The following is a 24,736-nucleotide window of genomic DNA, read 5'->3' as shown; positions in this document are numbered from 1 at the left end:
TTTTCCCATTTTTTCTCCATTGGATTGAAGCAGGGGGTCCTTGGAGCTGAACCCCATTAATTTCAGCTCCGGCTACCCCTGCTTCCGGAGATACTTGCCTCCGTAGTGTGTGCTGGTAGCCACTCTGCTTGGCTAGCAGGGATCATATAATGGCTGCTTTTCAAAGCTCCCATATCCTGCAGGCCAATAGGAAGGTGTGATGTCATCGGTGCGGCTTCCTATTGGACCACGTGTCGCAGGAGCTTTAAACTTTGCTGAGATGCCGGCATTCCCTTCAGAGGTATCTCGGGGTCCCCAGAGCGGAAATTTATGGGGATCTGCTCCAGAGACCCCCTGCTTAAATCCTATGTAAAAAATATGAAAAGAAAAAAAGTCTGCCTGGATTGCCCCTTTAAATGGCACAAATTCATATCTGCAGAGGCATTTTTAACCCTTTCAATTAAATATACTGGAAGTCATAGACTGTCTAAATTTTGAAGGTGTAATCTCTCTGATTATATTCAATAAAGACAGAAGGAAGCACAAGTTTCATAGCATAACTCTGTGTAAAATGGAATTTAATGTTAAAAAAAGGAGAGAAACACGGTCTGCACTCACAAGAAGGTGAAAAATAAAAGCATATCAGAGAAAATCTCTGTGCGGATGATGTCACCAGATTAGAGTCGGAGTCCAGAGCCATAGAGCTGGGCACTTGGGGACCGAATTGTGTAGTCCATCGGTTCCTGCCTCAGATGGCTCCACTTTACAATATGGAATCGTGGCTGTGCAGACGGCTCCCTTGGTCCTGCACCATGCAGTATGTATAGAACAGCTGAGCGTCCGTGATCAGCTGCTGGCATGCAGGGAAAAGCTCAGCTGTTCTTTTGAGTGCAGGTCCAATAGACCATGTTTCTCGCCTTTTTTTAACATTAAATTCAATTTTACACAGATTTATGCTATGGAGCTTGCGCTTCCTTCTGTCTTTCTGTAGATATCCTTGTGGTTGGCTATACCACTAAAGAAGCTGCTCCAAGAGACCTGCTTGTCTGAGACTGGATTTCTTTTTCCACTTACGACTTTCTGAAATTGGTTCGGACTATTACGGGGCACATTTATAATTGTTTCTTGTCTCTGGTATCTCAGTCATTCACAATTATTTGTATTTTATATAATCACTTAATGTATTCCATTCCACATTCTTGGTCACATACTGTATTATATTCACAGATATAATGTCACATACATTTAGTAACTACTTAGCGCTACTATTTGTGTTTTTTGTTCTCCATAGTCGTAAGTTCAAAAGTGAACCCTAAACCGAGAGATGTCCAGCGGACATCATTTTTTAAAATTTTATTTTAAGAATCAACAATTCTTTAAAATGAGACGCTTGGGACACTCTTATGCACCCAGCATATAGGATTTACCCAGAAGGCCCTTGTTTTGTAGTTAGGCTGTCTACGTTGTAATAGAGAATTACATTTTACTCAAGTATGAGATCATAGATCAATAAATGTTTTTTTTCCCCAAGAACATTAGGTTGTTGATCCCTTATTGTTTAAGCTTAGTTTTATATATCGAAAAAGTGACATTTGACACCGCTCAGAAAAGGTTGCACGGACTGCTGTTTTTTTTGCTGTTTTCTTTAAACGCATATGTTGCTGGTTGGAAGATGGTAATTTCGTCAATCTCCTCTTTTTTTGTGAAAAAAGGAGAACGAAAAAGTTTCACAGTCCACTTTGGCAATGTAGTGGTTAAGTATATCGCCAAGAATATCCTTGCATTAATGTATGTCCATTATTAATTTATTATATAGTTTTTGCATTTCCTTTAAAAAATGTTTTTATCTAAATAAATGTCACAAAGAAGCATGTTTTTAGTCTAGTTTGTAATTTTCCCAATACAATTCCATACAAAGTAAGCCAATATTGCATTAAAATATATACAGAGCCAACTTTTCTCATCCAATTATAGGTTATGTGCTCAATCCACAGAGACACCATAATGGCTTCAAAACAAGGTTACTCTTTTATTGAGCGTGTAATCTCTTTATTGAGCCAGGCTCTTTGAAGGATATATTTTATGGTGAGGGACCCTTTGATTGATCCCTGATCTATGCACAATTCTAATACACCTACTGCGTGTTTCCTTGACTATTAAGGCTATTTGAGGCATCTTTTGATTTGGTTTTGGGCATCGAAATTAGACTGCAAAGTTACCAAGAAAACACGGCAATATAAACTTTGCTATAAAAGTATTTGATTTATTTCATGCAAAGCAATGCACTGATAAAATATGCTAACCTTTTCACTGACCGAGATACCTTCCATGCATTTTCTTGCAATATGTTGCCCCCCTATACAGTAAAGGGTTAAACCACACTATTGGTCTTTCTTTGTTTCTCCTGACCATTTCCATACCATTGTAGGCTACATATATATTCTAACTTTAAAATGAGGTCAGGGATTTTATTTTTATTGTACTGCTACAGTACCTTTACAATGCTGTAGGTCGGGACATAAATGATCAGACAAATGGAATCAGTGTTGTAGAAAATTAACCTCTTCAGTGCTTGAAATACCATTTTCCTTTGTCGCTAAAGGTATTAAGCTTCAACCTCACAGTGCACACGATGTCATGCTGCTTCCTAGTAGTATTAAATTGTCGCTGGGGAACCTGTCGCAGCCATTAGATAAAGACGTGCCAATAAATGGTATGAGACTTGGCCATCTGTTCCTTGGAATAGTCATTGAATCTCCCAATTTTTTTACAAGTTGTCCCATGTAATATGTAAATGTCTCTATGAATTAAGGCAAATATAGTGCATTTCTGCATAAAACTTGCACCCGATGTATCAAAGAAATAAATAATCAATAACAATGTTTTTTATATACATCTTGACCAATGTTTTTGCCCCAGAATTGCATCACTTTTGCCTTGTTAAATATACCACAAGTATAGAGTATTTTAGCCATCTATAACCAACTATATAACAATTAATGTTACATTAAGGGTAAATTCTGTAAAACAGGCCTTCTAAAAACAAATATATAACTGTTTTTTTTTTTTTTAAATGTCAGATTACCTTATGTGATTGTGATCATTAAATAACAAAGTTTAAATAATACAGCTAGAAGATTACACATCTTCACAATGGTTAAAGACATAATTTGCCACGTGACAAATAGTGGTTTGTTCAACCATATGTATGTATCTTTATTTATATAGCACCATTAATGCACATAGTGCTTCACAGCAGTAATATAGTACATGTGACAATCATATAAATAATAAAATGTTACAAAGCACACATAATGGGAAGAAGCGCTTCAGAAATAAAAGTAACATTTAGGAAAAGGAGCCCCTGCTCCAAAGAGCTTACAAATCTGTGGTAAGTAGGAAGAACGTACAGAGACAGGAGGAAGATGTTCTGGAGTGTAAAAAAAAAAAAAGTTCCAAAATGTACTAGGTGAAACCAACTCTCAGAGCCTTCTCACTCGGCGTAGGTAAAGTGGGATATTAATGAAACCCAAACAAACAGTCTAAGGATGATGCTTTTTAATGTAGCCTCCTGATCAATAAGTGAACCCAATGTGGGGTAATGTGTTAATGATGTTTGTGTGAAAGCACAAAAGGCAGATAGGTCTCCACGGCTTCTAACCTGAATAACTGCAGGATGTTTGACATGAACCACTGAGCAAGAGGAATCCCTTACTGTTTAGCAAATGGAATGAGAAACTATCTGCTAAACCACACGGGACACAACTGATAACATGTGTGGTGCACAAGCATAAGTAGAATGCTTATTCAAGGTGATAAAAGTCCCGCTGGTAAAAGAAAAAAAAAGTCTGATGGTGCAGCCCCACAATACAGGATAACCACTCCTCCAATGACAGTACTTCAAAAGAAAGAAGAGGGGCGCAACATGGCATAAAATCTTTTATATATTCAGCAAAAAGAAACAAAATAAGAAATGCACTCACATGATGTAAAAAAGGTATGATGTTTAAAACTGCTGTTGGGCTAATCCGATTGGGGGGGATCCGTTTCCACTTGGCTGATGTTGGTTCCGCATGCAGGGCAGTGTGGGAGCTGATGTGTCTTGCCTGGTGTGACCAGTTCCGCAGAATTATTCGTCCCCTGGGGTTCCCCTCAGTGTCGCTGGGCAGTCTGGATGGTCTGCACAATGGCGTCCGCTCTATGCACCGGAAATGGCGTCCTCTATGTTGCGCACGATATGCGCGTAAGTGTGACATAAGCGTAGAATCCGATGGGCTGCAGCAGTGTAGACAAAGCTTATACTGTAGTCTGTGTTTGGCCGCACAAGTGTCTCCCGTGTCACAGGGATGGGTGTGCTAATGAGCACAATCCTTTGCGTTTCACCACGTTCCGTGCGTAGAGAGGACGTCATTTCCGGTGCGTAGAGAGGACGCCATTGTGCAGACCATCTTGACTGCACAGCGACACTGAGGGGAACCCCAGGGGATGAATACGTCTGCGGAACTGGGCACACCAGGCAAGACACATCAGCTCCCACACTGCCCTGCATGCGGAACCAACATCAGTCAAGTGGAAACGGATCCCCCCCAATCGGATTAATCGAACAGCAGTTTTAAACATCATACCTTTTTTTACATCATGTGAGTGCAATTCCTATTTTGTTTTTATTTGCCGTATAATAAAAGATTTTATGCAATGTTGCGCCCCTCTTCTTTCTTTTGAGGTAGTTCAACTATATGCATGATTAAGAGAAATTCAATGCATAGTAATAATCTACAGAGAAAATTAGTGTTAAGTATGATTAATCATCAAGTGAAATTCACTGCAAGAGTTTAAAAGGTGACACTCATTTGCATGTAATTTCCCAGAATCCCTAGCTGCAGTGGAAGCATGGTGATAAGTAGGGTAGCAGACATGTGAATGTGCTCACACGTGATATTTTTAGCTGCTGTATACTGGAAGAGTACACATCTAAAATCTACCGAAAAAAGGAGTGGTAGTGAATCGGTGACTCACCGAAAGAAATGTTTCAATGTTCTCGTGAACAAAGGAAGCAATATCTTGCCAATCCAAAATGTCTCCCGGCCAACTGTTCTGACGTTGTATGTTCATCTTCTGGCCCTTTTGCCTACCGGAATTAGTGACATTCTGTTAAAAAAACAAACAAAACAAAAAACACACTTGTTAATCATCTAAGCCAGAGAATGAGAACACAAGGTCCTACACAAGGTAGTGCATCACAATTGTATAGCTTCGAAGTAGAAGGTTGTTGAGGGATAGGGGAGCACAGAATGAAGAAAAGTATTCATATAGTAGACATTTTTAGGAGTCAAATGTATTCATTAACATTGAAGGGACCAAAATAGATATTACATCATGCTTTGATATAAATGTAAAAAGTTGGTAGTGTAAAAATTCCTAAATCAAGAAAATGACGTTTGTAACCTCTGGTCTTAGCACTGAAATACTGTTTTTTGAAAAATGCCGTTTGAGACAGGATCAAAGGGACGTAGAGGTAGTTACACATCCATTGGGTTACATTTTGCCGGATGATGCCAAAATCATTTTTAAAGTAGTTTGAATAATCTTGAGCGCTGCCTTGAAAATGTGTGTGGAGAATTGTAATTGTAACTTTTTCTGTTAATTTCCTAGTTGATTCCCTTACAGGGAGATTGATTATAAATCAGATTACTTTATCACGGGGGGCGGGGGGAACAGGGACAGAAACAACAATATAATCAATATTCCCCCTCCTAATATTCTAAAAACCTATTTGAAATACTTATCAGATTTCAATTGCTGTCTCTTGAGTGAGTCAATACTTTGCCACTGCAAGATCCTCGGACTGTTTAAAGGGTTTGTAAAAATAAATACATCAAATAAACATGCACAGAAACATGCATTACATGCACACTTTCTACCCTTTTGGTCCTCACACAACATAATGTTCCAGTACTTCTCACGTCTCCACACAACATGAGCAGTTCTGCATAGAACTATTTGTTTTATGGCCGAGTTACCTTGTTAACCCAGGAATGGTACAGTCTATCCCAGAGCTCCAGAACTTGCTTCTCAATAAGGGCTGTGTTGTTGACTTTCTCCCCTAAAATCTTATGCAGCTACAAAGAAAAAGTAGGAAGAGATGTCCGTTTAACTCCAGTGTGTGTACTTTTAAAGAGGCACCCCAGACAACACTTTTTTGTGTTTATTAATTGCAGGTGGAAATATTTTTCTGAAGCGAGTCTTTTTTTTCCTTTTTCTTTAAAAGGGGCACTCCTTGGGACATATTATGTTCTTTAAATAGGTTTGAAGCAGGGGTCTCTGCAACTGATTAAGTTAATTTCAGCTACGAGGACTCCCTGCCTTCCGGGAGACTTACCTCGGAAGAGGGTGCCAGTAGCAACCCAGACCTGCTAGTTGGGGCTATCAAAATGGTCGCTTTAAATGTCCCGCGTCATCCCTTTTGCGGCTTCGTATTGGCCTACGTTACATTTAAACTGCGCAGATATACCGACATCCCCTTCCAAGGGGAGTATCTCAGGAAGCAGGGAGTCCCCAGAGTTGAAATCAAAGCGGTTCACCTCTGGAGTCCTCATGCTTCCAACCTATTAAAAAGAAGGAAAGACATGTGTCTCCTACTTCAAACAAAAATTTCCACCCGCAATTAAAACAGTTCTCATACATGCTTTGTAACTTTTTGATTTGTGGAGAAATACTTTACAGTAGGTGGTGCAACCGCCACTGCAGTCTGTCTCCTGAGATTCCCCAGTAGCAGGAAATAAATACGCTTCAACTTTCCACATTCAAGGGATATTGACCCATATTTATTTTTATAGCTATTCCATAAGACACCTTCCAGCACCAGAAGATGTTGTATAATAGAGCACGTAAATACAGTCGGGAGCATGGTAAGAAAACCAACACCTGCTCTGATTGGTAACCAGAGAAAGGGTCTCAAAATGCTCAAGACTTCAAGGGTCTTTACATTTAACCAGTGCTAAGTAGCTATAGTGATGTAGTTTGGGTACTCTACTTAATGCAATCAGGCTGAGTAGATTAGACACATTACGTATTTGCCCTTATTTAATTGAGTTACTTTTTATCTTTTCTAACATTTTTGAAAAAAATGCACTCTACTGCTGAAGCCGGTGCTTTGGTGTCTCCTATACAGGCATCTTTTCCACATTGAGAGATGCATCTTCGATAACAGATAGCTTTTGTGACTGCAGTATTCAATAATTTGATAACACTTCACTAATTAAGCAATAATCTTTTTTTGTTTTTGATGTAATTAAAAAAACCACATTGTTTTCTAGGTTGCAATACGTTTTAAAGAGGCAGTTCAAGCAGCACTAAAAATGTAGTTAGTATTATTATATAATACTACAGAATTGATTAAAAAAAATAAAATAAAAAAAACCCACTGATGTAGCATATTGCATGGTTTGCTCCTTTAATAGAACATGAGGGTTTAATATAGATGTAGATACTAAGTGAGCTTTCAAGCCATCAAAAGTCTTTTCTTCAGATGCACAGTTAAAGTGCCAATGAAAGAAGAAATATTGTGGTCAAAGCAACAGACTCAGATTCCATACACAGTATTAGGCTGTGTCCATGGTGACTGCAGCCGTGCGGAGGCGCGTCAGGGGTCGGGCCAGTGACGTCATGGAGCTGGTTTGCCCTCATTGGGCGAACCGCTCACGTGACCGGCCCTGCGCTCCCGTGAGTGCTCAAACTAAAAATTTGATAAGACCTACGCTTCCGCACGCTTGCGGAAGTGTACGCGAGCCCCTGCTAAAGCCGCTCTCATTGCGGCTGCAGGGGCTCACTGCCGAGCGTAAGCGCGCCTAAGCACGGCTCAGCGCCTAAGCGCTGACCATGCCGAGGCCTTAGGGGTTATGGATCAAAGTGTCACAACTGCAAACAGAGGTCAAAACGGGAGAAATGGAACTGCAGCAAATTTATCATAGGATAAGTTACTATAGAAAGCTATTGGATGTATTGCTTTGAAACATTTGGTCTAGTTTTGCATCTGCAAGACTTTAATATATACAGGTGCGCCGACGGAGTATTCTAACACTTGCCTTAAACTTGCCTTGGAAAATCTGGGGCTATAACCAACAAGATCCAGGTACATGCTGCATACATGCTGCAAACATTTCAGTGACATTTCTGCAGAGACTAATGTCCGATCGGATTAACACAGCAGGGGTCCCTGGCAGTCCCATTCAGTTTGAATGGGTCTGCCAGGGACCCCCGCTGCTAATCCGATTGGCCATTAGTCTGTCTGCAGAAATGTTGCAGCATGTACCCAGCATGTACCTGGGTCTTGTTGGTGATTGCCCAATTGTTGGTTTTAGAATACTCGTCGGCACTACAGTAACCTCGTAGAGTGCACAGTGAGTCGCAGCACTTTTTTTCATCACTACATTTTATTATCTGTGAATAAAACAAGTAAAAGCAGCACAAAAAAAAAAGAAACCTATGTTCCAGTTTTACCTTGTTGGTAATCCATTCTCTGCCATATTGATATACATTGCTAGCAGCAGAGTTGAGGGCCTTTTGAACAACTTGAGCCTCAGGAAGCCAACTGCGTGAAGACGAAAATCACAACTTACAGTTTCACTAAATACCTTCTCTTTTCTCACAAGCAACATTTTTAGCATTTTAAGCACAAATAACATGACCGTGTGTACACCTACAAAAAAAAACAGGAAATATGTAAAGCGGTCAACCATTATATTATGCCCATGTAGATTTGTTTAAGATAGTTTGATTGTCAAGCAGGTACAATCTATTGAGCAGGGAGTATTAAAGTTACAATAAAAGCTGAACTACTTAGACGTCTCTACCATTTCTAATTGCTGTTTTAGTATTTTATGCTGTTAATTATGTACAGTAGCACCGACAGCCTATTGAAAGCACATGACGGAGAGTACTTGAGTGCTTGAGGCAGTGCAATAGACAGCTAACATACTGTACCAGCAGAATGAAAGTAGCACAGGTGACAGAAATGGAAGGCTAAAATGTCATGCTATGAAGCATTACAGTACATACACTGTGGAACATCTGCAATAGTCCTGTTCACCCATATAGGCCATAGCAACTGTGGCTCTCTGGATGGCAATTCCACAGGCAACCTATGTAAGCTTCATCTGCCCATTTTAGCAGAAACAGTGTCCGTTGTAGGAGGATCAGGTGCGTTTACTACAGAAATTGGCTTTGCCGCTGGCTTAGAATGGTGTCTGTTTCATATTCAACTTTGGAACTGTTGACAGCACTATAACTGCAGCTATAATTCCCATTAGTAGAACTAGTCTGATAGAACATATACAGTTATGCTGCGGAGGTCAGGATTGTAAACCGTTAAATAGGTAAAATCTCTACGTGATGGATGGCTATTAACAAATATATGGTATATAGGATGTATATGGAAATATTTGCCTGGAGAAGGCGTCTCCTAGTATCGTTATAACTTATACTGAAGACGTTTAGGATTCTTACTTTGCCCATTCTGGGTGCTTGGAAACGGTCTCATTAATCAGGTTGCTTGTGACTTCAATGATGTGTACACTCTCTTCGTGTACCTGTGTGAAAATTAGTGGAAAAATATCTTTACAGCTTGCAATACCACTACACCACAATAACAACCATTCTAGAGAGTATAAATGACTATCACAGTTATAAAATACTCCCTTACTGTGTTTTTAGTTTATGCAGCAGGGTATGGGGAAAAGTTGTGTACAGTATATGCCCTACCATTTTTCTTTACATCAAGATTTTTTTTTAAATTTATTGTAGAAACTATTTGAAGGTTTTTGTTAAACTTATTGAACTTCAGCAGTTTCTAGAAATTAAGCTGCTTGCGGACATGACAAAGACGTGATTAGGCTAAAAAGGCAATTTCTAAAAGAAAATCACATTTCAATCACCTAAATGTGACCGACGCTTTATAAAATCATATGTTTCCAGGGTTCTAGTTGATGTTATGTTTGTGAACTTCCATTAGTACAGAAAAATACAGGAACCCAAAGACTATAGTTGACACATTTGGAGCCTTCTTTATTTTAACCCACTATTTTGCCATGTTTTACTGTACCTTTGCTGTAAGGAGCAGGGCGAGCAGAAGTGTTCCAATGACTAGCAAACATATGATGAATATGCTGATTATTTTATCAAGCATTTTCTCCAGCCAAATGATCATCTGTGCCATTGAAAAAACAAACAAAAAAAACACAAAATATTAAAAAAAAAAAATTCAGTAGTTCAAATTAGGATTTCAAATGATTAATGATCTAGACAGCACATGATTAATAATCCAACAAGGAAACAAAGCAAAAACAAAACAAATGTTAAAATGTAGTATAAAGGCTCTTAATGCAAGTGTGTTAGCCCATTTACGTTTTTTCTTCATATGTTTGAGGGATATGTATTTATATAATTCAATGTTACCTATGTATCTGATTTATTACTTATTATGAATAATAATTACTTTTAGCATTTCTTTATGCAATTGGTGTCCTCCTCATTTCTTACATTTTTTTTTTTTTTTTTTTTAGTGATCAGGGATTTTATCATTTGCTCACTTGTATATATTCTGCATTATAACCTATATCTAATAAGCACTTGAAAGGACTGAAAGGTGTCTTCCTGAGCCAGGAGGTGCGTTATAGAATAGCACTGCTTAGTAAATATGGGCGTATTTGTTAGGTACCTCAAATAGTAAAGAAAGCCAAGGCTCACATGGGCTCTGAGGCTTTAGAGCAGGCAGGAAAATGGGCAGACTAGATGGGCCTAGTGGTTCATATCTGCCTTCGAAGTCTGTGCTTCTTATTCTAATGGGTCACTTTTTTTGTTGTGTAAATGGCAAAATAAGGCAAAAAGCATTTAAAAAAAAAAACTATTGTATTTAATTGTTTTAACCAATGGACACTGCACTAATTCATTTTCCAGCCAATGATATAGGCTGGGTAACTATCTGGCCAGTGTGTTTCAGCTTCTGGTAGACAAAGGTTAGAACAGCCTATAGCAAGTAAACATAAATAAAGTACATGTCACACAATAAATCATTAAAACATTAGCATGATGCTTCCCAAAATTCTGCTCATGGGATTCATCCACAGGATGGTTATTTACATTTCAACATAAACAGATCGTAAAGTAAGATTACTAAATAAAACTTCATTTTTTTTATATACTGATACATATCTATTGTCTGAGGAACTTTTATTATGATGACTAAAAAAATTAGGTCTAAACAGTATAAGGTTATTTTGTTGGGGGGGAAAAAAATACATAAAATCACTACCAAACAAATAACAAATGAAACATACTGTAGAATTAATTCATCAACGTATCTAGCACAGGTCCCAAAAGCCTCTGCAGACCGTTTTCTAGCATGTAGTATATCCAAAGCAGATTAGTTAGCCAAAAAGATATAAAATAACTATTTTTAAAATGTGTATATGTCACATTTGTATCAGATAGTTGATATGGGCTCTGGTATTTTTTTTGTATTGTTATATTGATCATTTGTGGGCCTGAACAAATTGTTTAATGGTCTTTATAAGGAAAAAGCAAGAGAATATTGAAATTATAGGGTGTCGACTGTCTGTCTAAGTACTGTACATTGTATTTAACCAGCAGATCAGGTACAGAAAAGCTGTAAATGAATAGATGGTGAAATACTGCCACCTGGTGACCAGTTCTATGAAAACAGTTTGATGCTCCAAATACTTTATACCCGTATACTGTACCAACCTTACCAGTATTAATTTGCTAATCTAAGACGTAGATGCACTAAGCTCCGTTAAATCAGGGAACATACTGTGACGTTACCTAAAACTGTGACGTTACCTAAAACTGTAACAGACATCACATTTCCGGAGTTAACGCCAAATCCACAAAGCCATTATAATTTAAAAAAAACAAACAATATAATGTCACGTTATTTAAGTAATAATCCCCTCAGAACTGTCCTGTTCTGAGGGGATTAGTACTATTATAAGCTAAATGTAGACTTTTATTAAAATAAAATGGTAAATACATTAAACCACCTATATATACACTTACACTGCAGCTATCTATATCCACATACTGCCGCTCCCTCTGTGTACACACACACACACACACACACACACACACACACACACAATACAGCAGCTACACACACACACACATACACACACACACACAAACTCTGCTGCTACACCCATAAACGCTGCTGACACACACACACACTGCTGCTGACATACTGACATTCATTCAGTCACACTTATCTGATTCAGACTCTCACATGAGACAGAGTGACAGTTAGTAGCCACATATTTGTATCGTCACATACACAGAGTCAATAGATGCAGTAAGACACTGTTTTCATGTATCCAATGAAGGCATATTTTGTGACTAGGTTCATTTATTCTGATTATGTGTCTATATACAAATAGACATCATATATTACTCTCAGCATATCTGAACCTAGTCACAAAATATGCCATCATTGGATACATGAAAACCGTGTCTTACTGCATCTACTGACTTTGTATGTGACGATACAATTATACAATTAAGCCACCGGGAGCAGAGACCCGCCCAACCCTGAAGAAGTTCCCAGCAGGAACGAAACGTACGTCGGATATGACGTCAGTGTGATGTCAGTAGCGCAACCGACAAGGTGTCCGGTCTATCTTAGCTAAGCACTAGAATACTTACAGCCAATAGCCAACTATGATGTGGGCCATACGTGGATCCCACTAGCAAGAGATAGGGGATATTTAGCAGTGTGCCTCCAGCTGTAGTGGTTTGCAATCCAGCAGACCATCGGTGTGTAAAATATCCAGCATCTCCTTCACCCGGGGGCTCATGAGGTAATATACAGCAGCCCTAGACACTTTGGTATTTAACACTACAAACAGCAGCATACCCCACATGTTGTCACAGAGCTCTGTGACAATTAAACCTTCACCATACTATTAGAGCCAAAGCAACAGCCTGATATGTGCGTGAATTACTTTGGTGAATCTATTTCAGCAGATGATTATAGACTGTCTGCATGATGTCTGTGGTTATTTACCCTGCATTGGGATAGCTGACCAAAATATGTGAACTAGTTTTGGTCTATCTATTGTAGCAGGTGACTATACTGTCTGCACGGTTAGAGTTCACTGGTATCTCTAATCTACCTGCTCAGATCATCTGGTCATTAGGTTTATTATATACCTAGTCGGTCAATATTACTTAATTGTCAAGTCATATTTCTGAGCACTCCGACGCTACCCATTGTCAGTAACTTACACTCACTTAACACCTACATATGGTGTAATGTAAGAGCAACCTTACCACAGTACTACATTTGGTGTAGGACTATTTAGGAGGCACAATTAGAAGAACTCATGCTACTATCTCCTTATCATTGATACTATATTCTTTGGCTGTCAAAGATTGGCGCTACCTTTGAGGTTTTAAGCAGTTTATGTTTTCTACCATCAATAACATTTTATTATTTTGATTTCTTAATATAAGCGAGTGCATCAATAGGGATTCCTCCACTGTTTCTCATATTTCTCCTATCCATCCCTGATAGCACCACTCTTAGTTTCTATCACTTATGTAAGCAGCTAAGCAGAGCCTTCCCAATATCTCTCCCCGCTACCCTCCCATATCAGACCTGGTCTAACGGTTACCATGGTAACCTCAGATACAAGATAAAAATAATGTTTTTTTGACACTATAATTTTTTTTTAAAAGTAGAGCAGCACATGCTCAGGGGGGAAGGGGGCGACTTGCTGCTTTAAATACACCAGTGTCGTTAATTCACTTTGGTCGTAGGTGGGTCTAGCCTTTAATACTTTTTATTAGTGACTGAGTAAATTGCACTCAAACCCGAACAGTTGTGGTTTTACGGTAAGTACACTGCCGTTCTGGGTCAGAAATTATTATACAATGCCTCCTAATTGAGATTAGATTGACATTGATGGGGGTCTTATTATGAAAGTTGAGAAGTTACACATGTGAGCTGACTTCCAGCAGTGCAAATAAAAAGACACCCTTCTACTGAAGCAGAGAGAGAAATGATCAACTTGGTGTTAAACAAAAAAAGGACAGAAACACTAAGACAGAAGATGCACAGTTCAATAAGCTGTTGCTTTACCTGCTCATTAAGCCAATGCCACATCTTTATGTAGGGAGGGAGGTGCAAAGGGAGAGAGGAGAAAAGAAAAAAAGGGGAGATAAGACAGTGGTGCATTAGTCAAGAATGCATTTACAGAATGGCAAGAACAAAGAGAGAGCAGACACAGAACTACTTCCAAAATAAAAAGAAGACAAACCACAGAAGAAAATATATAGCAAAAATCAACTATATATTATTTTTCTGTTTAGAATAGATTAGATGATTACAATTTTCTTTATAGTACAGCTGTAGCAAGATGTACTGTCCCCAGAGGCGTGGACGAAAAAGCAAAAAAACAGTGTCTGTTGCAATCGTGCTGCGGGGGTCCATGCTTCTGAATGGTACACCCCCCCACCCCACCGTTTTAATCCTTTGGTGCCGTGACCGGAAATGGCCACGGCAACGAAAACGGTACAATTTGCTCCATCTGTATATTTACACAATATGTATAACAATTGGTACCTGGCTCTTTGCAAAGCATTGTGGGGTTGTATAGATATAACTGGAGGCTATTTTAATCCATCAATGAGGTCATGTTCCGCAAGGCTTTGCAGCACAGAAATGTAAAATGGCACAAAGATACCAAAAACAGGGAGTGCAAAGTAGCAGTTTGAAAATGATACAGAACAAAGAAAACATTTATTTTCTTGGCGTCACATGTGCGTATTGTAAATTTAAAGAATACTAGTACTAGTAATAATAATAATAATATGTAGTCTAGAGGTAATTTCACTGATTTTCAAATAGGAGGACCTGCTTCAGCTACTAGTCACTTCATTCACCTGGATCTCACCTTCAAAGATAAGCATGTAAGCCGTACATGGCAGTGACTGGTGCCAGGATTCTTTGTAAGGTATTTATTATAAAGTATTGTTTATAAGGTATTCTTATAAATCATTTAATTTGTTTTACAGTATATTGGAATACAGACATTTTAGAAGTGACTTTGGTGAACAGAATTTAGGATTAAAAATACATTACCGTCTTTCCCTTTCATTAAGTTGCAATTTTTCCCATTTAAAAATAATATGTTTATTGAGAGAAAACAAAAACAAACGTACCTTTTAAAAAATTATTTTATTATTTTCCTTATACACTATATAATTAAGATTTTAAAAAAACGCTGCAAGCAGGCAAAGAAGTAAAGGAGCGAACGATCCCAATATTTGTGAAAAGCCAGGGGCTACTTAGTTTCTGCCACCAAATCATGAGACTTTGTCTTCTTCAGCAACCTAAATAACTATGACGCCATATGCTGTATATTGTTTGGCATGTATTAATTCACTGCATTTCATTTTAAAAACAAGGACAGTGATGTATCAAAGTCTCCCAACTGCAAAACATTACATCAGATTTAACAAAGAAATAAAAATCCCATTGGAGGTCTGTCTCTTGGATAAAATCTGTAGCAGATTATTCGCCAGAGTTTTTCAGATGGGAGGCTTTGATACATCACGCCAATTTTTTCTGAAACACTAAAGTTCAGCTACTGTAGACAATTATTTGCCACAACACAGACTGAAGCTAAATTGTGTTTTTGCCAAAAAGCTCTCTTATCGCCGACTTATCGGTGCTTACTGAATAGCAGTAGGCTTTTTTGGCGATAAGCTAGCGATAAGTGGCTTGTCGCTGCTTACTGCATGAGGCCCTCAGTGTTTATCTAAAAACTAAGATTGTACACTCCAGCAAGCAGGTTAGACCAGGATGCACAAAGTTTCTGAGCTGCGCCCGCCCACACCCCCTGCCTGGCAGCCTCAGCGCTCGCACACCCTCTCTCCTAGGACCCGTCGTCAAATGACACAGCGGGCCACGTGACGTCATCCCGCAGCGCCATTTGACGTGCGTTGCCATGGCGACGTTTCGCTGAAGAGCCGGCAGATAGCAGGTAAGAGAAGTTACAGAGGCCTCACCCCTCCCCCGGCATTTAATTTAAATGCCTTGGGGGAAAGCCCGGGGTCTCTGTAACCCCCGCACATCCCTTAGAAAATCTTGCGTCCCCCCAGTTTGTGCACCGCTGGGTTAGACTATACTTACTGTGGGGTAGGAAAATAAATAAATAATAATCAAAGAAAAGTATAAAGTTTTTAAAGTGTCAGCAGCTTTTACCAGTGTATTAAGAAAATTGTGATTCATGTAAGCAGTCAACCCATGAACCAGTTACCAATAGGATGATTCAGGTTTTCTACACAATAATCGGTCTACAAAGGCATTTAGAATTATAAAGATGTGAGCTGTTCTACTGGTCGTGCCAATATCAATCCACAATGCTATATGTGTAAGTGCATGTCATAAAAAGTTCACCAAATTCATTATTAATAATAATAATAATAATACATAAGTATGTCTCAATACAGAGTTTATATAATAGATAATGACACTGATGTTTGCCTTCCTCTGGATCAATATACTGTAAAATATAAATATAGGATAAGTAAATCTGTCGTCTAAATTTAGCGTAGGTTGAACTTCAACCTCATCTACTATGCAACTATGAAACTATATATTGCCTTGCATAAAGTTATTCTGTGTACACAAGTTGAAGATCCGAAAAGAATGGTTAACCCCTTTACTGAAAGTTGAGTAGCAGTCCAACAATGATTACCGTCAGCTAGGTGAGACAATGGAAATGGTTACATACCTTACTGTCCACTTTGAGAATGAACCTTCCCAGCCCTTTAATGGGTCTGGGAGCCAGGGCCTCCTGACGTTCTTTGACAAAGTCTTCCACGACTTTCCACCATGGGCCAAAACGATTCACCAAGAAGTCCACCACTCCAAAGTGGACCACAAGCTTTTTGATAGCAAAAACTGTAATGATTGGGAGAGGTAAATTACCACGACATATAGGTTCTCATAAATGATTAATATTTACAGAAATCAGTAGTATCAACATTTTTTCTTTTGCACAGCCAGAATAACCAACCCCACCCACACTGATGAGACCCATTATGCTCGAAACGGCTGGGTTTACTGGCTAGGCATCTTAACCCAGGCTGTGCTCAAAAGCTGTGAAATGCAGCAAGCATAAGCTTATAGGGGACCATGTTATATGGTTTAGAAGCAAAAGGTTGGCTCTGTGTGCTCATTTGCATGTCATTTCCCAGAGTCCCTTGCGGCAGTGGAAGCACTGTGTGCTGGATGATAATGGTGAAAGGCAGGGTTGCAGTCCTGTCTAAGACATGCAAATGCGCACACTAATATTTTCATTTGCTATATGCTTTACTGTGGAGGATATTTGTCACGTTTTTTACCCACCATAACGTGTGTGTGTGTGTGTGTGTGTGTGTGTGTGTGTGTGTGTGTGTGTGTGTGGTGTGTGTGTGTGGTGTGTGTGTGGTGTGTGTGTGGTGTGTATATATATATATATATATATATATAGCGAAGAATGACCTAGGCGCACATATGCAGGGGAAGAGAAGAAAAACAAGAGAGGGAAAATCATAGGGCAGTATATCAAAATAATCAGATATAAATTGGTGAGATATGCACTTACACTAGTATGATCATTTAAAGCCTTTAATCCACTTAGGGACTCTCGAACTCAGCTCCTGTAGTTCGTTTGTTTTCTTGGCTCCTGGGTCTTTGGAAGAGTTTGTCCTTATGGATCCCTGCAGCAATCGCGTTGTTTCTGTTTTAGCAGACTGTACCTTATTTTGGATCTCGTACAAGAGGATAGGTAGGGAATAAAAGGAGAAACATATGTGTAAAACCTTTTAATAAAACAACTAAAGATAAAAAAGAGGTTTTTAACTCACATTCTACGAGTTAAAAACGAGCCGTAGAGAGTGTTTAGCGAGTCTCTCACACTCGTGGTATAGAACGCCGACTTCCAGACCTCCTCACACCGGCGGGTGCTTCCGCATCAGGTGATCCGGCCCTGCACGGCTCTCGCGAGATTTCCCTCTGTGATGTTCAGTATTACACTGCCGATGCTCCGTTCAGCTCTCGCTTAGAACAGTCTCTCGGCGTCACTCACTGGCCAGAGTGATTGGAGCAGGGAGAGTGACGCCGAGAGACTGTTCTAAGCGAGAGCTGAACGGAGCATCGGCAGTGTAATACTGAACATCACAGAGGGAAATCTCGCGAGAGCCGTGCAGGGCCGGATCACCTGATGCGGAAGCACCCGCCGGTGTGAGGAGGTCTGGAAGTTGGCGTTCTATACCACGAGTGTGAGAGACTCGCTAAACACTCTCTACTGCCCGTTTTTAACTCGTAGAATGTGAGTTAAAAACCTCTTTTTTATCTTTAGTTGTTTTATTAAAAGGTTTTACACATATGTTTCTCCTTTTATTCCCTACCTATCCTCTTGTACGAGATCCAAAATAAGGTACAGTCTGCTAAAACAGAAACAACGCGATTGCTGCAGGGATCCATAAGGACAAACTCTTCCAAAGACCCAGGAGCCAAGAAAACAGACGAACTACAGGAGCTGAGTTCGAGAGTCCCTAAGTGGATTAAAGGCTTTAATTGATCATACTAGTGTAAGTGCATATCTCACCAATTTATATCTGATTATTTTGATATACTGCCCTATGATTTTCCCTCTCTTGTTTTTCTTCTCTTCCCCTGCATATGTGTGCCTAGGTCATTCTTCGCTATACATTCCCAGCGGCGTTGTGGAGCCGCAGACCTAATCTGGCTGCAAGTCTGTAGGGTTAGTAGATTGTAAGGGTATATATCTTTTTATTGACTGATTGGCTAGGAGTGTGGTTTTTTAATATATTTTAACCATACTTAACATATTGTTATATATTTGCGCTGTTGTCTCGTCTGTATATATATATATATATATATATATATATATATATATATATATATATATATATATATAAAAACACAGCTACAAGAATGAAATCCCTTACAGATAAACATGGAAGAAGAAATACTGTATATATGGCAAAAAGTTTCCTTTTCCTAGCTGCATATAGTGGAAAACGGATTAATTAAAGTTGCTTATGATGACCTGCAATAGGCACTGGCAGCAGTTGTATTATCCAGAGATTGAGCCAAATCTGCACAATAACGATAGCCCACACAAGGACCACAAAGTATATGTCACTGGTCTTCTTCTTTCCTAGGAACGCTCCAATGTCACTCCTTTGCCTAAGTGACATGGAAATGGGTGAGGAAAGAGGTGTAATGGTGGGATCATTGCCATCTTCCTCTTCTAAAGAAAAGAGAAGAAAACAACAAAGGGTTGGCTCATTTGTAATGATGAATAATTGTATAGTAAAATGGACATATTATTACAGAAATAGACCTAATAAAAGTCCAGTTTGGAGACTGAAACATTGCTTATTTTTTAGTTATGTAACCGTTGAAAGTACTGTAGTACTGTTGGGTGACAAACATTTTCACCACAATAACATATTAAGAAATTTATTGTGATAATTATATAATGGAGAAAGAAAGTTGGTGGTGATAGGGAGTGATCAACTAGAAAACATACTAATAAGTGTGTAATGGGGTATTCCCCCCCACCCAATCGCATATAGTGTGTGTGTGTGTGTGTGGGGAACCTAATGCTACCTGGTGTGGTGCGTTATACCTGTCAGGCTCACAGGAGGCCTGAGCCTCCGCTAGTGAGAGCCTGGGGTGAATCTCTGGAACGTTCTCGTCGGTCAGCGCCTCCAAATGTGTAGGATTCTATAGGAATGTAGAATGGGCCTAGCATAGGAACCCACCCAGAAACCACATACACCAGGGTTATGACTAAAAGGTTTACTGAACGAGCAAATAACACAATAACATCACATCATATTGTATAGCAACACAACACAGATTATCATACTTTCACAGTGCAACATCATCAGTATGCACAACGATATATATGCCACCCTCTGCCACTAGCTGGCAGCTATAACCTTGCCCCTAACTGGGCTATAACCTCCTTACATAGTATCCCCAAAGTCCTTGTACCCAAAGTCCCAAGAGTCCCACAAACCCACCCACGTGTGGAACAGCGCTGCCCACTAAGATGAAGTGTATAGGTAGTGCACTTGGTGACTTGGATAATACCTGCCCGGTGCTCCTGCTACCGGGTGCGCAGATGACCTTTGCTTGGAATGATCCAAGATGCCTCCGCCTCAACGGTGGGTGGCTCCCGCATGGAGTGATCCACCTTTATAATGTCTCTTATCTCTGCTAACGCAGAGGATGTTATACCTTCACAGCAATTTCCAGGATAGTCACGGTTCCTGGCTGGACCCTCACTTGTCTAGGTTCTACAGGACCCTGTCCCTAGTCTAAGTGCAGTCCCTGTAGTAACCACAAGCTGAGGTGAGTAGGGCCTAGCTGGGGGCTAAGGGGAGACTTCTGGCCTAGTGCAGGAGGCTACTTTCCTCCCTGCACAAAAACACCCTCCCCTCTCTGTGTCCCAGCTCCTAACTGACAATCCCTGTCTTCACACAACATTGTTGCAACTTTGCAGCATGAGAATCTGTCAGCCTTATTGGCTGTCTGGCTGCTTGTGACCAGGGTGAAAGTGCAGTCCCCAGAGGCTGCTGGGAACTGTAGTCCTTGGTGGCTCTCTTTAACATTGGGGCCTCGTGCGCGCTGTGTAATGGCCGCCGCCGCTAACTGCGCATGTGCGAACTGGGGGATGTCCCTGACTATGGAGCGCCTCTTCTCACTCCCTGTAATGGCTGCCATATCGCATCTGAGGCTATACTGCACGTGCGCGAACTTCCGCGTATGCGCAAACGCACACAAGATGGCGGCGCCCTGTAGCTGATGTCGCCGGGAGCCCCCGGTGACGCGATCACCCCTGCAACTGCCCTCACGCTGTCGCAGGTAGGAGAGAGAGAACCGAATGTCTGGGGAGCCAGAGGGGACCTGGCTACAAGTGAAATGTTCAATTTACATAGTAATAGGTGGGTGCAACTGTGAACTGAAAGTGAATCAGTAAATGGTTGAGCACACGGGGCAGAGAGAAATTCACTTGAATGCACACCACTAACAATTGAAGATATAACCTTTAATAGTAAAATTGCCCAGACGAAGCTCCATAACTGGAGGGAAACGTGCGTAGGGCACATAATGATGTCATCAGCTTCTGATATGGAGCTGTTTTACCCTTAGTGTTACAAGTGTTCAGTAGCCTGGAGCAGTATTAATCATTACATTTACCACATTAAATGATTTAGATGATTAATACAGGTGATTTCTAAGTTCATCAGAGCTATTTATGGGGAGGTATATGGGGCTGCATAAAGCATTTTGACTATATATATTTGCTTGTGGCAGAGGAGTCAGTTTTGACTTTTAGTCTGGACTTCATATTATATGGCACCACCCTTCAAAGCTCTGGTTCATTTCAGCCTTATAGAGTTGTGAGCCTAGGTTTACATTAGTTGTAATATTACATCTACCTATAGTTGGTTCACACTTTGTATATATGCACTTAGGCAGAAGATTTCTCTTGTCATTTTTTCCTGTAATTATCAAGGGGGGATAAGGTTTAATGTAATTTACTACCCAGCAACACCTATCTATATATATATTTCTCAAACCATTGTATGCGTGTCTGTTTGTCCTGTGTCTCCCTGTCCCTAAGGGCAATCGCATTGGACCTTTGGCCTGTCACTCCGCCTCAGGCCAATGAGATGGCTCCCTTGGCCCGCCCGCCCGCCCCCGCACACCTCTCATTGGCTGGTGTGGGCTCATTGGCCGGTGTGGGCTAACAGGTGTCTCACACACACCCCTGTGCCCCCCTCACCGCAACCCCCCCCTCACCGCAAACCCCCCATCCCCCCTCACCGCAAATCCCAGCCTCCCCGGCGCCAAGCCTCTCCACCTCACCTCTCTACACGCTGCCAGCAAAACTCACGCCGCCTCTCACACGCCGCCGCCTGCCCACTCGGCTCTTCTCCTCGGGGCTCCGTATTACCGCCGGGAGCGCCAGCAAGCAGGTTACATCCCCCCCGCGGCTGAGCCGGGAGCACCGTGTGGCGCAAGGAGGTAACCTCCTCCCCCCACAACTCCCCCCGCGGCCGGGAGCACCGGGTGGCGCAAGCAGGTACCACCACCATTCCCCCCTGCAGCAGGGCAGAGGAAAAAGCAGAGGGGGGGGGGGGGCACACAACAACAACAAACTGACTGACACACAAACTGCCTGTCTGAAACACACACAGACTGACTGACTGATACACACACACTGACTGACACACACACCACACACTGACTGAAACACCCACACCGACTGACACACCCACACCGACTGACACACCCACACACACTGACTGACACACCCACACCACACACTGACTGACGCGCGCACACTGACTGACGCGCGCACACACTGACTGACGCGCGCACACACTGACTGACGCGCGCACACACTGACTGACGCGCGCACACACACACTGACTGACGCGCGCACACACACTGACTGACGCGCGCACACAGAGTGCCTGAGACACACATACTGACTGACGCGCGCACACAGAGTGCCTGAGACACACATACTGACTGACGCACACTGACAGCCTGACACGGGCACACACACACACACACACACTGACTGACGCACACATACACTGCCTGCCACGCGCACACACTCACACACTGACTGGCGCGCGCACACACACTGACTAACGCACACACCTGAGACACACATACTGACTGACACACACACACACACACACAACCCCTTACTGACGCGCACACACACAGAGACTGCCTGCCACGCGCACGCACACACCCCATGACTGACGCACGCACACACACCCTGACTGACGCACGTACACACACTGAATAACGCACGCACACACACTGACTGACGTACGCACACACGGACTGATGCACGCACGAACACCCTGACAGCCGCACGCACACAACCCCTGACCGCCGCACGCACACACACCCTGACTGACGCACGCACACACACACACCCTGACTGACGCATACACACACACTGACTGACTGACTGACTGCCGTACGCACGCACACACCGACTGACTGACGCACACACAATGACTGACGTACACACTGCATGAAGCTGTAAAGGGGGGGGAGGGAGCTGTAAGGGAGGGAGGGGGACTGGATTGATGTGAACGGGGGACAAACAGAGAGGGGGGAGACAGGGGAAGAGAGAGAGGAGCGCAAACATTACATCCCGGGCAACGCCGGGTCTCTCAGCTAGTTGTAACTAAAGCAAGCACTGACTTTAGCACTTTGGTTTACTTTCTATCATTTAAATGACTAGGTATGTTACTGGAATCTGCTCTGGCTCTCTGATGGGTTCCCCATCATCATTACTGCATCATGCCATTTATTCCTTATCTCAGTAAAGTATAATTATTTCTGAGAGTATTAAAAGGAATTTCTCTTTTTGGTGTATTGTTTCACTTTCGGCGGTTTGATATTTTAATCACTGTTACATTCACAATTAGTAATATATGTTTTAAGTAAAATACTATTAAAGGTTATATCTTAAATTGTTAGTGGTGTGCATTCAAGTGAATTTCTCTCTGAGCACACTGCCTTGTGTGCTCATCCATTTACTGATAATTATATATATATATTGCGATAAATTTGTTAAATGTCTGAAAAAGTTCTAGTAAATCTAAATAAAAGGTGTTCACAAAAATAATACATTTTGTTTAAATGTACTACAAGAAAGGGCCTTTCATTCCCAAAACCTTTCCATGTCTCCACTTCACCTTTCCTTACCTACACTGCTTCCATCATCCTAAAATCCCCCTCATCCCATCACTCTCACCACGAGGTACTCCGTCCAAAAATATATTAAACAGATTTTTCGACAATTAAGAATCGCTCAAAAACCTGTTTTAATTATTTTTTTACATTTTCAAAAAGGGAGAGAGTTATGGGACGAGGGGAATGTTAAGGTGATGGAAGGAGTGTAGGTAAGAAATGATGAAGTGCAGGTATGAAAGGGGGGGTAAAGTGCCCCAGGTGTGAGAGAGGAAGGGGTTAAGGGTTGCATGGGGAGGGAGGGGAAAGGGTTAAGTGCCGTAGGGGGGAGAGCGGGGTGGGTGTTAAGGGTCCCAGGTGGATGGTGAGGGGATGGAGGGTTTAACAGGAAAGTGAGAAAAAGAGTTCCTTCCTTTCCCTGCTGCAGCCCACTGCTCTCGCCCCATGCTACCTGAAGCTCCTCCCCCTCCCGAGTCTGCATTCAGAAGCAGGAAGGGAAGGGGACCCGGGGAGAGAGGCAGAGAAAGAAAGCACACGGCAGCTTCAAAGCTGCTCTCACTGCACCGGCATCTCAAAATATCGCGATAACAGGTAAGCTCCCATATCGGCACTCAGTGAGATTATGCTATCGTGATATTACTGAATATCGGTATAGCGCATAACCCTACTGTGAAGTATTTTAAAGAAGCATTTCATTTTACACATATATATACACACACGTGTGTGTGTGTGTGTGTGTGTGTGTGTGTGTGTGTGTGTGTGTGTGTGTGTGTGTGTGTGTGTGTGTGTGTGTGGAGAGAGAGAAGAGAGAGAGAAGAGAGAGAGAAGAGAGAGAGAGGACAGAGAGAGAGAGGAGAGATAGGGGAGAGGAGAGAGAGAGGAGAGATAGGGGAGAGGAGAGAGAGGGGAGAGAGAATGGGAAGCAGGGGA

General features: G+C 41.4%; 1 protein-coding gene across 8 annotated transcripts in view; it reads right to left on the bottom strand.

Annotated features, from left to right (window-relative positions):
• The window catches only part of TMEM245 (transmembrane protein 245), a 105,776-nt gene that overhangs the window by 46,695 nt on the left and 34,345 nt on the right, over window positions 1-24,736 (bottom strand). For 7 of the 8 annotated variants that reach the window (XR_012799158.1, XR_012799157.1, XR_012799159.1 and 4 more), the window contains exons 5-12: window positions 19,113-19,316; window positions 16,788-16,957; window positions 14,129-14,152; window positions 10,079-10,183; window positions 9,484-9,566; window positions 8,479-8,569; window positions 6,000-6,098; window positions 4,996-5,127 (exon numbers count right to left, since the gene is read on the bottom strand). Coding sequence is in view for 5 of the 8 variants with exons in the window: in XM_075585996.1 (XP_075442111.1) it covers window positions 4,996-5,127; window positions 6,000-6,098; window positions 8,479-8,569; window positions 9,484-9,566; window positions 10,079-10,183; window positions 14,129-14,152; window positions 16,788-16,957; window positions 19,113-19,316 (908 nt within the window). In the remaining 3 variants the exon portion in view is untranslated. The remainder of the gene's footprint in view (window positions 1-4,995; window positions 5,128-5,999; window positions 6,099-8,478; window positions 8,570-9,483; window positions 9,567-10,078; window positions 10,184-14,128; window positions 14,153-16,787; window positions 16,958-19,112; window positions 19,317-24,736) is intronic. The other variant, XM_075585992.1, reaches the window with a different exon arrangement.

The sequence above is a fragment of the Ascaphus truei genome, chromosome 2 (assembly GCF_040206685.1).
Source record: "Ascaphus truei isolate aAscTru1 chromosome 2, aAscTru1.hap1, whole genome shotgun sequence".
In the NCBI taxonomy this organism is placed as follows: Eukaryota; Metazoa; Chordata; class Amphibia; order Anura; family Ascaphidae; genus Ascaphus; species Ascaphus truei.
The sequence above is the reverse complement of the archived record's forward strand: the minus strand, read 5'-3'. Positions and strand labels throughout refer to the sequence as shown.